The sequence below is a fragment of the Mya arenaria genome, chromosome 15 (genome assembly GCF_026914265.1).
Source record: "Mya arenaria isolate MELC-2E11 chromosome 15, ASM2691426v1".
In the NCBI taxonomy this organism is placed as follows: domain Eukaryota; kingdom Metazoa; phylum Mollusca; class Bivalvia; order Myida; family Myidae; genus Mya; species Mya arenaria.
Genome location: NC_069136.1, coordinates 51,933,565 through 51,949,801, shown reverse-complemented (window position 1 = coordinate 51,949,801; position 16,237 = coordinate 51,933,565). Strand labels below are relative to the sequence as shown.

At 35.3% G+C, this 16,237-nt stretch overlaps 1 protein-coding gene across 1 annotated transcript; it reads left to right on the top strand.

Annotated features, from left to right (window-relative positions):
- The first annotated feature begins 4,269 nt into the window (after window positions 1-4,269).
- On the top strand, window positions 4,270-14,810 carry LOC128220606 (uncharacterized). The gene is made up of 5 exons (XM_052929073.1): window positions 4,270-4,405; window positions 8,459-9,385; window positions 10,588-10,781; window positions 12,076-13,729; window positions 14,346-14,810. The coding sequence occupies exons 1-5, from the start codon at window positions 4,283-4,285 to the stop codon at window positions 14,427-14,429; spliced, it is 2,982 nt and encodes a 993-aa protein (XP_052785033.1). The 5' UTR covers window positions 4,270-4,282; the 3' UTR covers window positions 14,430-14,810.
- Window positions 14,811-16,237: the final 1,427 nt, after the last annotated feature.

Genomic DNA, 16,237 nt, shown 5'->3' with positions numbered 1-16,237 from the left:
ATTCCGGATTTTCAAACTCAATCATTTTTATTAAATAATAAAATCTCATAATTCCCAACTCAAATTTATTATACCAAAAATGTGAGAAAGAAAAATGAAAACTATTTTTTTATAAATATGCATTTTGTACTGTATCATGTATGCCGAACACTGTCTCTTGAACTGCTCACTATATACAGGCGAAAGACAGATACTTATTCAAAACAATGCATTTTGTACTGTATCATGTATGCCGAACACTGTCTCTTGAACTGCTCACTATATACAGGCGAAAGACAGATACTTATTCAGAACAATAGTCTATTAAGTATCTAAAGTAATTTCTCTTATGATGATGTTGTTATGATATTTACGGATGTGTATCACTATATACAGTACAGTAATCGTTTCCATAACACTCAATTGTAAGCACATGGAGCACTGTAACGACAAATAACAGCATCGCCGCAAAAACGAAATCGACCACGTTTATGCGGTGATTTTCAACGCACGAACAGGACTTTCTTGTGTGGCAAAAAAAAAACAACACTTTCGACGCATGAAAAAAATTAAAACGCATACTAGTACAGTGTAGTATAGTGGTTTATAAAGTTTCATCGAGATCGGACTTAGTTTTTTGTGTCCACTTAACCAAACTTTGAACTAGACTTTTAGAGACGTAAATTCTGACAAAGATTTAGAAAGATCGGTTTAAATGTGAACCAAACCAATTGATCTTTCTGCGAAAACGTTTGAAATGACGTTTGGCCCGACTAATGGGGAGAATATATTCTACGACAACACACAACACCGTCATTTGGGACAATCAGAAAATTTAATCGTCGTATGACGTATCATATATTCTCGCCTTTTTGTCAGACTGACGGGCATGTACCCTTGACAAAGCGCACTTTCAACGTCCATTCAAACGTTTCTAGAAAAGACAATTGTTTACGACGGACAAACAACAGAAATCCAACATTCCTCACAGTTCCGCATGTGCTCTTTGTGCTCAGATGAGCTAAGAATTATTTCCTTGTCAAGAACCAATGGTAATTGTGCGATTGTGAAATTTATTCACGTCTAGGTCATCAGCGTATATCTCTGTTTACCTGGGCGACGAAAGGAAAACTTTTGAAGATTATATTGTTTCCCAAAACATTAGTTTTTGAACAAGAGGACTCAGATGACTGATATAGGGTCTTCATGGACGTCTTTCTTTCGTTGATTGTGGTTTTATGCACAAATCATATGTAACCAAGAAAATGTATATGTGAACACTCCAAGGGGAGTAATAATTTATTTTTAACTTTCAATTTTGGCTCAACTTTAAAATATTACCTTAAATATCACCAATTTGCCTGCCTACTTTTCCCGTTTTTTTATTCAAACTGGAAGTAGTATGCTACGCCCTTATCTTAATCATCATCATAATGAACAACATAATCACAACCACCATTATCATCACCACAATCACAACCACCACCACAATCATCATCCCCACAACCATCATCATCATAATTAGCATCATCATCATCATCATCATCATCATCATCATCATCATCATCATCATCATCATCATCATCATCATCAACAACAACGTCATCACCATCGTTTGTGTTGAAATATTAACTCTATTTTTTAGCTTTATAATAAATGGTCCAGTTAATCCTCTGTATGTGGCAAAAAGACACAGGTTGCGCCCCATATAGGCAATTTCTTCTTTATGCGTTGAGCGTCGCCGCATAAACGTGGTCGTCCTGTTTGTGCGTTGAAAATCACCGCATAAACGAATAAAAGCACGTTTATGAGCGTTACAGAGCACACCACTTCTCCCCCTTCTCTACTTTCCTTTCACTCGCACAGTCTCTTTAAGGAATGAATTGCGGGGTTGATGTCATCATCGGAGTATGAACGCAATTGGGCTGGTCTAAGTGTGTGGAGTCCGACTCCACGCGAACTTTGACCAGACCAATTGCGTTCATATCCCTGATAATGACATCAACCCCGCAATTCATTCCTTTTATTTACACCAATAGTTCATTATTTCATTCAAGAAACGTTAAAAAATACTTCATTTAATTTAGTATAACCTTTCAGTTATCCTTTCTTACCCATTCTGTAAATAGAACGACCCGAATGTAACCGAAAAGATTTTTTTCAAAGACGTCACAATAACGCGGGAAAAATCAACCACTTGAAATCACTTTGAAACGTAAAATTGAAACACTTTGGGCAAAAACACGTTTAAAATATAGTACCTTAACACTTTCTTAAATGTTGATTTAAATTTTACGAAACCTGCTGACACAATACAAACAATAATAAGATCACTAGTTTCCATGTATATTGTTATGCAATGAATTGCGATCCGAACATATCCGCAGATGTTGGGTTCATCGATTGAAAAACGCAATTGCCGAAAGGCAGTTCATTTAAGGAATGGAAGCTAAATGGAATGTAAATATTAAATGTTATTTCTTACACCTATGACACATTATTTTCCATTACATCTATTATTATCTATTGGATTACAAGATCTATTTATAAGGAACCGCTTTTCTCTTAGTCAAAAGAAAATATCATTGTTATTCCTATGCATGTGCTCAAATAAAATATGACATTTGGTTTCACAGCTTATGTGACAACATTATCATTTTACTTATCATGTGAATTTTTTAAGAAAGTTCCAGCTAGTGTTGAAAAAACTTGTGACCCAATCCCTGCACATGTTTTTTTTTATATCAATGTAAACAATGTAACATTGTACAATTTCTGTTTTTCTGTTGCTTTCTTCATCATAGATTGTGTAAATGTATCTTCGTGCAATGAAAATACAGCTTTACACAAGTAAAAACTATTGATGCTTGGTTAATTCGTCATTTTTTATAAACTGTAATTAAACGTCACGAAACCATGTTATATAGTATAAGCAAATGTATCCAGAATAACGTCATTACAACGTCGTCTTCAATTACACGGCTTATATAACACCAACATACTGTTTTAGGGTAAAGGTCCCATATGTTTATACCGTACTTAAAGTACTTGCCCTTTGCCAACATTTGTAACTATTTAAATTTCGGTTCTGAGGGTGGTGCGAATGCCCCTAAATTACGCCCACTCTAACGTCAAATCCTGGTACCGTCCAGCTGGTTACTCTACATTTAAGACACAAGTGTAGACTTGCAAATCGGGATATTCATACATCGACGCTGGACTAATGAGAGTTTAGTCTGATTAGGTAGTGGGTCGTAGTTCACACAGGCAGCACGAGCTTTTTGCATTCATTAACGTGCACCTGTATATAGAGCTATCACACGGGACCCCTGTTAAACGTCTAGCCCGGAAGAACGGATACCTTTTATTAGGGCTGTGATGAGGGATCGAACCTGCGACACCTATATCAAGTCAAATCTCTATCTCAGTCTCATATTCTTTTTTATCAAATTACAGCACAATATAATTCAAAATTGTAACTGTTTTACCCTTTTTAAAATCACATTCTCCCATTCATTATGTTGATAAAAATATTGATCAATAGTTTTTATAAAAAAAAATTGAGAGCAAAAACTGTACTTGAGTCCAATTTATTATTTTTGAGTTTTACTCAAGTACATTTTGTGCTGAAGAAATGTTGTTGTTTTTTAGAATATTGATCAATTATGTTTATCAACATTATTTAAGAATGTGCTTTTAAAAATAGTAAAACAGTAGTATTTTTTAATAATGACGTACTGTGTAATGTCGAAAAAGCGAGTTGAGATTGATATTAAGATTTGAATTAAGTATTTTCGTGATATTGGGGCTTGGATTGACAGTCTATTGTCTTATAACTAAACCACGGATCGTTAAGTTAAGTTGAATGTAATGTTTGTTTCGCCTCTGTCAGATAAGATGTTAAATAATTGATACACTTATCTCTGCAAGGGTAGACTGAAGTGTTAGTGTCTATACCATTGTAATTAAGCAGCTCTTTCAATAAAGAACAAATCTTGATTAACTACCATGGTTCACGCAACACATTGAACGTTTATTGTCTTTTGTCCTGCTATCACTCAATCTAGCATCGTGTATTGATTAGGTTTTAATTGTACTAGTACGTTTTTCTTGATAGTATTCCGCTTATTCATGCCTTTGTTAAAATCTTAAGACGTGTTTATACCATTTTAATTGGAAATTCAAGTGAACAACAATTTCTACGCGATAATAAAATTTGATTTTGATTTAAATCTGTTTTTGAGAGGAAGGAACTACTTTGTGTGTCTACACGAGGAAAACTGGAGCCCGAGGCATTTAAGAAATGGGTTCAGCTGCATCTGGGACAAATGATAGCGAAGATAATGGAAACAAAGTGACTGAGCAAGAGATTGAAACGAAATCAACGAAGCCAGATCATTCCGGGGAGGCGATCTCCATGAGCGCTGTAAGTAGTTCTTTTTATTCCATATTATTTAATTAAGGTATTCTTCGCAATTCGAGGGCTCTCAGTTGATGTAAATTTATATAAATATAAACTAGGTAACGTACGTCTTGCGCTAGGCCCTCGGGTTATTCGATTTTAGGTTGCGTTGCGACCCCATATTACTTTTCATGTGTAGAGAGAGAATATACAAAATTGAAAAATAAATGATAGTAAAAATAGATATATTACAAAACAAAACTTGTCAGCCTGGGAAATATTGCAAACAAATTGTTACAACATTAGTTCACGTCCGATTTAAAGTGGAATTTATATGAGATAAATACATCTAAAAATATATCCATATATTGAGGAACTAAAAGATCTATCCATCTATTTAATAATTATTTTATATATTAGCAATCATCAACAGGCATTCCGAATAGACCATGCTGTTATTGAGTCACCATGCAATCAGCATTTCAAAGCTGCACTCTCACAGATTGACTGTTTTGATAATTATTTTGTCTAGGAATGAGCCAATATTTGGGTTTATGTCTGGAAATCAGTGCTTTAAGACTGCTGACAAAAGAGCAGATCGCAGTTTCATATTTACGTTTGAAAAGTGATGTTTATGGCTAAAACACTTTTAAAAAAAAATGAAATTAGGCCAGGTCATTTCATGGGAAAAGCGTAAGCAGATTGTCAAATGTCGAATATGATTAATATGCTTGTATTCAAAAATCTAAAGTACCCGAAATGAAAAGCAATGTTATTATGAGTTTTGAGAAGAATTATGAAACATAAGTTACTGTTATATTAAAATTACGTGGTGTATTAGTTTTATCAATTAACTTGTGTATAGAAATCTGTCAAATATACAATTTGTGAATCGTTTCGATACTATTTCCATGTGTAATTAAAATGTGACATTAATCATACTAAACGTATCAACATTTTGGCCGTCAGCATTTTGGGATGGACAGTATTTTATGTTATTATTAGAATTGGCTGAACTATTTCGTTTTGGGATGGACTGAACTTTAGCCTTTTATTAGAATCGGCTGAAATAATTAGTTTTGGGAAAGAGAGTAATTCATGTTATTATCAGAATTGGCAATTTTTTTTCGTTAAGGAATGGGCATTTCTCCATGTTATTATTAGAATCGGCTGAACAAATTTCGTTAAGGGATGGGCTGTACTTTATGTTATTATTAGAATTGCCTGAACAAATTTCGTTTTGGGATGGACTGTACTTTATGTTATTATTAGAATTGCCTGAACAAATTTCGTTAAGGGATGGACTGTACTTTATGTTATTATTAGAATCGGCTGAACAAATTTCGTTTTGGGATGGACTGTACTTTATGTTATTATTAGAATTGCCTGAACAAATTTCGTTTTGGGATGGACTGTACTTTATGTTATTATTAGAATCGGCTGAACAAATTTCGTTTTGGGATGGACTGTACTTTATGTTATTATTAGAATTGCCTGAACAAATTTCGTTAAGGGATGGACTGTACTTTATGTTATTATTAGAATCGGCTGAACAAATTTCGTTTTGGGATGGACTGTACTTTATGTTATTATTAGAATTGCCTGAACAAATTTCGTTTTGGGATGGACTGTACTTTATGTTATTATTAGAATCGGCTGAACAAATTTCGTTTTGGGATGGACTGTACTTTATGTTATTATTAGAATCGGCTGAACAAATTTCGTTTTGGGATGGACTGTACTTTATGTTATTATTAGAATTGCCTGAACAAATTTCGTTTTGGGATGGACTGTACTTTATGTTATTATTAGAATCGGCTGAACAAATTTCGTTTTGGGATGGACTGTACTTTATGTTATTATTAGAATTGCCTGAACAAATTTCGTTAAGGGATGGACTGTACTTTATGTTATTATTAGAATCGGCTGAACAAATTTCGTTTTGGGATGGACTGTACTTTATGTTATTATTAGAATTGCCTGAACAAATTTCGTTTTGGGATGGACTGTACTTTATGTTATTATTAGAATCGGCTGAACAAATTTCGTTTTGGGATGGACTGTACTTTATGTTATTATTAGAATCGGCTGAACAAATTTCGTTTTGGGATGGACTGTACTTTATGTTATTATTAGAATCGGCTGAACAAATTTCGTTTTGGGATGGACTGTACTTTATGTTATTATTAGAATCGGCTGAACAAATTTCGTTTTGGGATGGACTGTACTTTATGTTATTATTAGAATCGGCTGAACAAATTTCGTTTTGGGATGGACTGTACTTTATGTTATTATTAGAATCGGCTGAACAAATTTCGTTTTGGGATGGACTGTACTTTATGTTATTATTAGAATCGGCTGAACAAATTTCGTTAAGGGATGGACTGTACTTTATGTTATTATTAGAATTGCCTGAACAAATTTCGTTAAGGGATGGACTGTACTTTATGTTATTATTAGAATCGGCTGAACAAATTTCGTTTTGGGATGGACTGTACTTTATGTTATTATTAGAATTGCCTGAACAAATTTCGTTTTGGGATGGACTGTACTTTATGTTATTATTAGAATCGGCTGAACAAATTTCGTTTTGGGATGGACTGTACTTTATGTTATTATTAGAATTGCCTGAACAAATTTCGTTTTGGGATGGACTGTACTTTATGTTATTATTAGAATCGGCTGAACAAATTTCGTTTTGGGATGGACTGTACTTTATGTTATTATTAGAATCGGCTGAACAAATTTCGTTTTGGGATGGACTGTACTTTATGTTATTATTAGAATCGGCTGAACAAATTTCGTTTTGGGATGGACTGTACTTTATGTTATTATTAGAATCGGCTGAACAAATTTCGTTTTGGGATGGACTGTACTTTATGTTATTATTAGAATCGGCTGAACAAATTTCGTTTTGGGATGGACTGTACTTTATGTTATTATTAGAATCGGCTGAACAAATTTCGTTTTGGGATGGACTGTACTTTATGTTATTATTAGAATCGGCTGAACAAATTTCGTTTTGGGATGGACTGTACTTTATGTTATTATTAGAATCGGCTGAACAAATTTCGTTTTGGGATGGACTGTACTTTATGTTATTATTAGAATCGGCTGAACAAATTTCGTTTTGGGATGGACAGTACTTTATGTTATTATTAGAATTGCCTGAACAAATTTCGTTTTGGGATGGACTGTACTTTATGTTATTATTAGAATCGGCTGAACAAATTTCGTTTTGGGATGGACTGTACTTTATGTTATTATTAGAATCGGCTGAAAAATTTCGTTTAATGATGAACAGTTCTTTATGTTGATGCTAGAATTGGCTGAAATATTTCGTTTTGGGATGGACAGTACTTTATGTTATTATTAGAATTGGCTGAACTATTTCGTTAAGGGATGGACAGTACTTTATGTTATTATTAGAATTGGCTGAACTATTTCGTTAAGGGATGATCAATAATTTATGTTATTATTAGAATTTGCTGAAATATTTCGTTTTGGGATGGACAGTTCTTTAGAGTTCATTTAGCTGACATACACCGCTTTGGGATGGACAATCTTTTGTATTATTATAAGACTTCGCTGAAATATTTCGTTTCGGAATAACAGCATGTCATTATTAAAATTTTGCTTATTGTTCAGAACTAAAGCTCAATTAAAGTTATTAACATTGTTAACGTCATCATTGTTAACTGTTAACTTTCATATCGTTACTGCTGTTGAAATGTAATGGATAGGCTTGTGATCTGCTGTTCTTTTCTTAATAGATTTCATACAACTGTTTCAGTTGTAATTGCTTATTTCTTAATATGTTAGCACACCATCATATACATTAGGTTTAAAGTTAACAAGGATGTCGTTCATCATGATGATAACTTTAACTAAAATCAGAACAATCATCTTTTTGCCTATCAAATATCTTATTGTATAGATGAAATGCCACTTAAACCATGTTTAAACAAGTAACTGTCTAACATGCATACAATTTTTATTACATGAGAATCATCTAAACCAATTGTAGTGTCTATAATCAATCACAGTATTTAGCTATTTCTTATTGATCTTCTTCAGCCAGCAGATGCATCTTGGCAAGGCGGTGGTGGGCAAAGAGAGGAACTTCTTGTCGCTGAAACAGAGGAGACAGCTGATCCAGAAAACCATGCCACGTATCAGCGACTAAAGACAGACAAGAGTGCTGACCTTCATATATTAAATACAAGGTTCAATGCTAATGAACGCAAAAGCAAATCCCAAAAAAGAAACGACGAGCCAGTTGGTGCAATATTGAACAACACTTTTGCAAAATTGCCTGCTAGGATAGATTCGGCTAACTTCCACCCACACACTGTTGTGATGGAACGAGAGAAGTCGCTAGTCAACCCGCCGGCAGATTTTAAACATGACCACAAAATTACTCTCGATGATAGTAATGTTCTTTTTCAACCAGGAGATCATACTACTAAAAATAAACACAACGTGCCTGAAATAAGTTTAAAAGAGGATGATAAAACCTCTCCATTTCTTCTAAAGGGCGACAACGAAAAATGCAAACCACAGGCGAGGAAATCCGCTGGGCTTTCTGCTGTTCATTCGCTGGTTGTTCCCGAAAATCTACGAGGATTCCAATCACCGGTCCCATCAAATGAATCAAAAGAAGACGATAGTGATTTCGACCCACTAGAAGGTCTAGATATACCACGAGAAAGGGTTTGTTCGTTCGGCTCTGAGTCCATATATTCGGTGAAAGAGATATCTGACAGTCTGTATCAGCAGTATCAAGCCGAGGTCAAGAATCGTATTCGTAGTTATGGATTCTTTGAAACGTTTCCATCTCCAGAGGTCGTCCGTGAAGCGCAGACTGTTTACAGAAATCTTGATATACCACCACCCGTGGACGAGGACGGTAACGTTCTGCCCCACCCACCAAAATTCAAGAAAAAGGAGTACATGGAATCGGAACGTGAGTCATTCGATGACTTTAAACAACGTCTTGAACAGGTATGTAAAACTAGAGCAAATATACTGATTGTAGATGAAAATTAAATTTTATTACCTTCAATACGGATATTTTTAGATATGTACTCAATCATTGGGATGCCGTCTACACTCTTATTGAACTGCATACATATATCATGCGATAAGCCCAACCAAATGTTAGCATGTCCCTATAATACAGTTCTATGGTCATTATAGATAGGCGTTCAAAAAACAGAACTGAAAAGGAATAGATTTTTCACTGTCATTACATGTACTGTGTTTTACGATGCTGCCAACAACATAACAACAATTTGCCACTCAAGTAATACAACAACGTACACTGCTAACTCTACACTGATTGCCTTACTCTACTTAGCTGACTCTTCACCGCCTACTCGTCTCTACTTACACTACACAGCTTACTATACACTGCTAACTATATACTGCTTTCTCAACACTGTTAACTGTACACTGTTTACTGTACACTGCTTACTTTATTATACACTACTCATTTAAATATACACTTGTTACTATAAAATGCTTACTCTGCACTGCTATCTCTACACTTTATTCTCTAGACTACTAACACAACACTTCTAACTCTACTCTTCTAAATCTATACTGCTTTCTCTACAATGCTTACTCTTAACTGCTTACTCTTCACTTTTAACTCTACACTTTAAGCTCTATACTTCTTACTCAACACTGTTTACTTTACACAGCTTACTTTACACTGCTTGCGCTACACTGTTTACTCAACACTGCTTACTTTACACTGTTTACTCAACACTTCTTACTTTACACTGCTTACTTTACACTGCTTACTCAACACTGTTTACTCAACACTGATTACTTTACACTGATTACTTTATACTACTTACTCAACACTGCTTACTTTACACTGCTTACTTTACACTGCTTACTCAACACTGCTTACTCAACACTGTTTACTTTACACAGCTTACTTTACACTGCTTGCGCTACACTGTTTACTCAACACTGCTTCCTTTACACTGTTTACTCAACACTTCTTACTTTACACTGCTTACTTTACACTGCTTACTCAACATTGCTTACTCAACACTGACTTCTATAAACTACTTACTCTACATATCTTACCCTACACTCTTTTCTATACGCTTCTTACTTTTCACTTCTTACCCTATACTAGAACGAAAACTTGTGCATCAAAATTTACAATAACGTGAATGTTTGAATTTCAGATTCCAGACAAAGTTAAAGATGGGCATTTGATCGACATTGTAAACTTCATCTGTGAGGGTCTAGAAAATGATAAAGATAGACTGATAATCATTATTTCCTGGATTGTAAAGGAGCAGTTGCAAGATAAAGAAAGAGACACGGCTAGCATTGGTGAAAGGAAAGAATGTTGCATCCTCTTTCGCACTATGTGCAGGTAATATTTTATAAGTCCGCAACGTTGTAATAACATTTAAGAATCATTTTTAACAAATAATATATTATTCTTATCAACACTGTAGTTGTTTATATTCTGCCTTTTCCATGATTAGGGCATTATGGCTTAATGATACCCGAGTACAATTGTCTTAAATTCATATCATCATACGTATTTCGGTTAGTTTCTATTAGGCTTAAGCTTTGAGCCTTGTTGAACAGTTGGCCACTGGTCTTGTCCCAAAACTTTATATAATTTTATAACGATTGTGAAGCAAGCTATTACAACTTATATTAATCACTCTCATGGGTACGATGTTGAGCGAGAGTGCTGTCTTGTGTTGTGGGGGAAACCGGAGTACCCGGAGAAAACCCACTTGTCCGGCTTGGTGACTACTAACCAAACTCACATGCGCAACAGTTTGCAATGTATCATTGAAGATAGAATACCCATTTAGTTGATGTTGACCGTGTTACATTACTGTCAATTAACGGTATTTTGTTTCGATCAAAGTGGGTCTAATGATTTCATAAGATGGATGTACTTTAAAGTAGTTATTTATACCTTCTGGGAACATAACGAATATCAAAATATGTTGAACGCTAAAGAATAATTCTTAGAATGATTATGACTTAGATGAAACAGCACAAATTCGAAATGGCCTCTACCTTATCAATACAGGAAATCAAACAAGCTGCAAACAGCTTTGCAAAGCATCGTCTCAAGAACCAAACAAAACGTATATACACATATATAAGCACATATGGTATTATTGAATTAACAATATATTCATATCAATACGCTATTAAATCAACACAGCTAGCACTGGGTGGATCGCAAAAAATATAACACACTCGGCATTAAAGCTCCACTCTCACAGGTTGAACGTTTTGACAACTTGTTTATTTTTTGTCTTGGAACGAGCCAATTTTTTCGAAAACCCATGGCAACCAGTTATATAAGACTGCTGACAAAAATTGGATCTCAGATTTTTTTCTCCGCTAGTAACGTTTTAAGCAATAAAACATTAATTTTCGAACGGAAATATTATAATCTACGATCTGATTTTTTTTATCAGCAATCTTTTATCATTTGTTTGCAGATATTTATGCAAAAATTTGCTCTTTCCAAGACAAAAAATAAAATTGTTGTAAAAAACGGTATATCTGAGAGAGTGCAGCTTTAAATTGTCAATTCCCCCGTTCATATTTTATTCTGTGAAAACTGTGTAGGTTTAAGTTATATTAAATACTATTATTATTACAATTTAAATTACAATTTTGGTTTTCTCTAGATACGCAAGAATCAAAGCAAAACTAGTCGAAGGGTTTATCCGTGACAACAGATACGTCCCGGGAGAAGATTTGAACAAGACTCGGGGTTCATGGGTGGCGGTTCTGGTGAACTACACTTGGTTGCTGGTGGATCCCGTCTTAGATGCTACAGCTAATGCAAATGAACATACTAAGGCTAACAGTAAGATGAAAAGAGACCACGCAGACACTGACCCGTTTGAAGTTGTTCAGAAAGTGTTCCAAGACCCAGAAAGGTTCATATTTACGCATTTTCCAGATGAAGACTACTGGCAGTTGTTAGCAAGACCAGTTAGTCGCAGCGAGTTGACCGAGCTTTGTTTACTTAGGAGACTATTCTTTGATCTTGACATGGAATTGCTAAACTACAGTAAATCAGTCCTAGTGCTAAAACAACCAGAAATTACTATTTCATTGTCGTTTCCGGTTGACGAGCGTCTGCAATTTAAATGCAGACTTCTTCCCCACGACAATTCAATAAGTGCTGCCCGAATGAAAACATATGTGTTTGTAGAAACGTTGCTCAATGAGACAAAGGTGAACATAAGAATTCGCTTTCCGAAGAAATGTTCATACATATGTGATTTATTTGTTGCCAAGGACGATTGTGTCTGGGAAGGTTTAATGACAACACGTATTGTTTATGAAAACTCAGCAACCATAGATCCGTTTCCAGCCAATCCAAGAGAAGAATGGGGACCCGGTTTAGACTCACACAAACTTGGATTGAAGCCGAAAACCCACCTTCGTGGTGAAATACTAATGCAAAAGGGAGTTGTACAGATCGTGTTCGAAAACTCAAACAAGCTTCAGTTTGATGCTGTTCTATTTAGGGAAGACGCTAAAATTAACCCTAAAAGCTTCAAAGTAAGTTTTCTTCGAGACAAGAATAACGAAGTTGTGTTTATTGTGGAGATTGAGTTAATGGTACAGGGACTATTTACATTACAACTTCTGGCTAGGGAAAATCATCAAGCTGATTTTCAAAACGTTTGCAACTACATGATCCGAAAAGAAAGACCATCACTTATTCCAACATTAAGCTTTGAAAGCAAAGACAAAGGAGTGGAAAAGGTGCTCAAAGCACCAGACACGGGCGTGTTACAAATAAAGGTGGATACATCCGGGATCATTCAGCTATCGGTCGAGTTTAAACTACATGACAAACAAGAGCTGAATTTCAGCGAACATTCAAGACATTGGCTGGAAGAGGACATAGGGTATATTGAGCTGAATTTTCCAAGGAGCGGCAAGTATTCTTTAAAGGTCTACGGCCGGGCAATGAACAAAGGAAAACTCGAGACTTTGAAGGATGAAACGATTATTGCCGACATACCGTCAAATAAATGGTCACCGTTTCCAAAGGAAGGCACATTTTGGAATTCGTGGTATAAAATTGAAGCTCCGCTGTCTCATCACCTAGAGGAGAAGGAAGACTTGACGTTTACAGCGAACGTCCAGAATGCCCACGACGTCGCTGTGTTGAGTGCAAGTGGCTGGTACCATCTAGATAGGGTTGATAAATCATGGGCCTGGCAGGGTAAAGTGTGGACAGGCCCCAAGTCAACTAAATGTCAATTGCTAGCGCGATTCGAAGTAGGAAACTCCAAATGGTCGGATCTCCTTTGGTTCAAAGTAAGTTTATTTAATGATTTAATGATGTTACAAATTAGATTTATGCGCTCGTTTAACTCTGTGCTGTATTTCGGATATATTTTGGAAATCTATTTATAATATATAAGGTGTATAATTCACAAAACAAGAGCAGAGACTGGTTTTACGAACAATCTAAGACGAGAAAAAATGATTCCGCCTGAAATTCTTTTCTTCGATTAGTCAGTAAAACTAACAATCCAATCAAATAGTTCAATAGTTTTCGCTTGGTGTGTTCAACTACGTTTTTGTGAAACCTAGCGCCTGGAGCCGTATTCAATAAGAACCCTAGATTTATCTTACTCTATGGAGCAACATCGGATTTGTTTTATTGGACTATTAGTTTTATCATCCTATCAGAGCAGCCTAAGTTCACTTATATCTTACAATCGGAACATCTCGAAGCTTGCCGGAAATGGCCGAGTTGTTACGATTGCTATATCTTAAAATTAAATCACAGTTGCGTATTGAATACGGCCCTTTGTATCACCTGAAGGTATCGCTACATCAATCAACATAAGAACAAACCATATTGTTTAAAAACATATCTTAACGAAGTTAAAGAACACCATATTTGCAATGTTCTATTCATTTGCAGGTCATATCAGAGGACGATTATGAAAAGCTTGAGGAACGTCAAAAACGCGCGGTCGACGTCGCCAAGAGTGCAAAGACCGGATAGCTTTACTGAGAGAAGAAAATGATGAGAATAATTGAAGCTAAAATTGACAGAAAGTTCTTTACTTCATTTTATTCTTGTATGTATAGCCTTATTCTGACTGGATAATGACAGGTTACGAACCATGTATACGTGTCCTTATACGTGTAGTTACACGTACGTGTCAAAGTTACATTTGGGGTTTTAAATCGTTTGAGAAATTTCACTTCGAAGTTGTACTGGACGGATAGCTGATGCTTGCATCATCACATTGCCCATGCTATTGTATATGCCATTCTTAACCTGTTCAATGGACACAAACTTTAATGACGTAGTGCACAAAAAGTAGTCCAAATGTACACATACCCCTACAAGTGGTGTTTCGCAACTCTCTATTTTGTCCAATAAAAGTTAATACTGTGATGCTTGTGTTGAAATTTATCCGAAAATAAGGAAAAAAAACTAAATTTGAAAACAAATAATTATAATACTCTCATTTGGGATATAAAGTGATGAGCTGATTGCAGTTGCTAGTATCATACACACGGTGCACTTCAAAACAATATCGATGGTACCTAGATCGCAGAGAAAATTGGATTGTAAGAGAATTATTACAAATTCATAAAATGAAACGAATACTCTTTATCGCTTAACATTGACTTCAAATGAATTTCCCCCTTAAGCATTTCCTCGCCTACTGACCTATAAACATTGACAAGCTCTTGATGTAGCAAATATATTGGGAAATCGTTTTCCATAAACATTTGAAAGCATACGATCCATAAATAAGTCAGCTCAGAGTATGTAGCCAATTGTATGAAACTGGCTATTTTCTGGTTAGCCAAATAGTTTAAACATAACAATGTGAAAGTATACGATCTACAAATAAGCCAGCATAGAGTATGTAGCCAATCGTATAAAACTGGTTATTTTCTGGTTAGCCAAATAGTTTAAACATAACAATGTGAAAGTATACGATCTACAAATGAGCCAGCTCAGAGTCTGTAGCCAATCGTATAAAACTGGTTATTTTCTGGTTAGCCAAATTAGCCAAACAGTTTAAAAATAACAATGTGAAAATATACGATCAAATACACTCATCAAATTTCGGAAATAAAACAAATGCGGGGCTCTTTAAGCGGCATAGACTGCTCTTCGTTTCATTTAAAATGGTGTTGTAAATAATATCTTTGATTTAAGTCTTCATTTTAAGCAAATTTTTGCCTTCCGACGTAACATATATGACGTAATTTATCACGTGGTATACACACACTGATATAATAATTGTATTTCTTGCATACCGGACGTGTGTTTCCGGTCATGTGACCAGTGCTGGAAAAAACATCTTACATACCCCATGTAAGATGAGTCACGCGCAACAACGCGCCACTTCTTTTTTCATTTATTGTATGGTTTATGAACAATATATTATGCCATTTCAATAAAGCGCAATCAAATATATATGTTTGCAAGACTTTCAATTAAAATTAAAAATAAATAATCGTAAAAAACGCTATTTTTAGTTATTTAAAATCTCTGCGCTCTATGACGTCAGTAAACAACGTCGCACGCGCTTTTTGGTGTAATTGTACAAAAGTTCGTTTTCAACGTCATTTTTTCCACAAATTGATAAATTTAGATATGCAAGAAAAAATATCAATCATGTTTTTCCGGTCCGGATCGAAAAATCCGACCCTCGGGCACGCTGCGTGGCCGGTAACTCGGCAAGCCTCGTTACCGGCCTACGCACGTGCCCTCGGGTCGGATTTTTCGATCCGTACCGGAAACACATGATAGATACTTATAATATTAGATGCATGGTGGCCCCATAT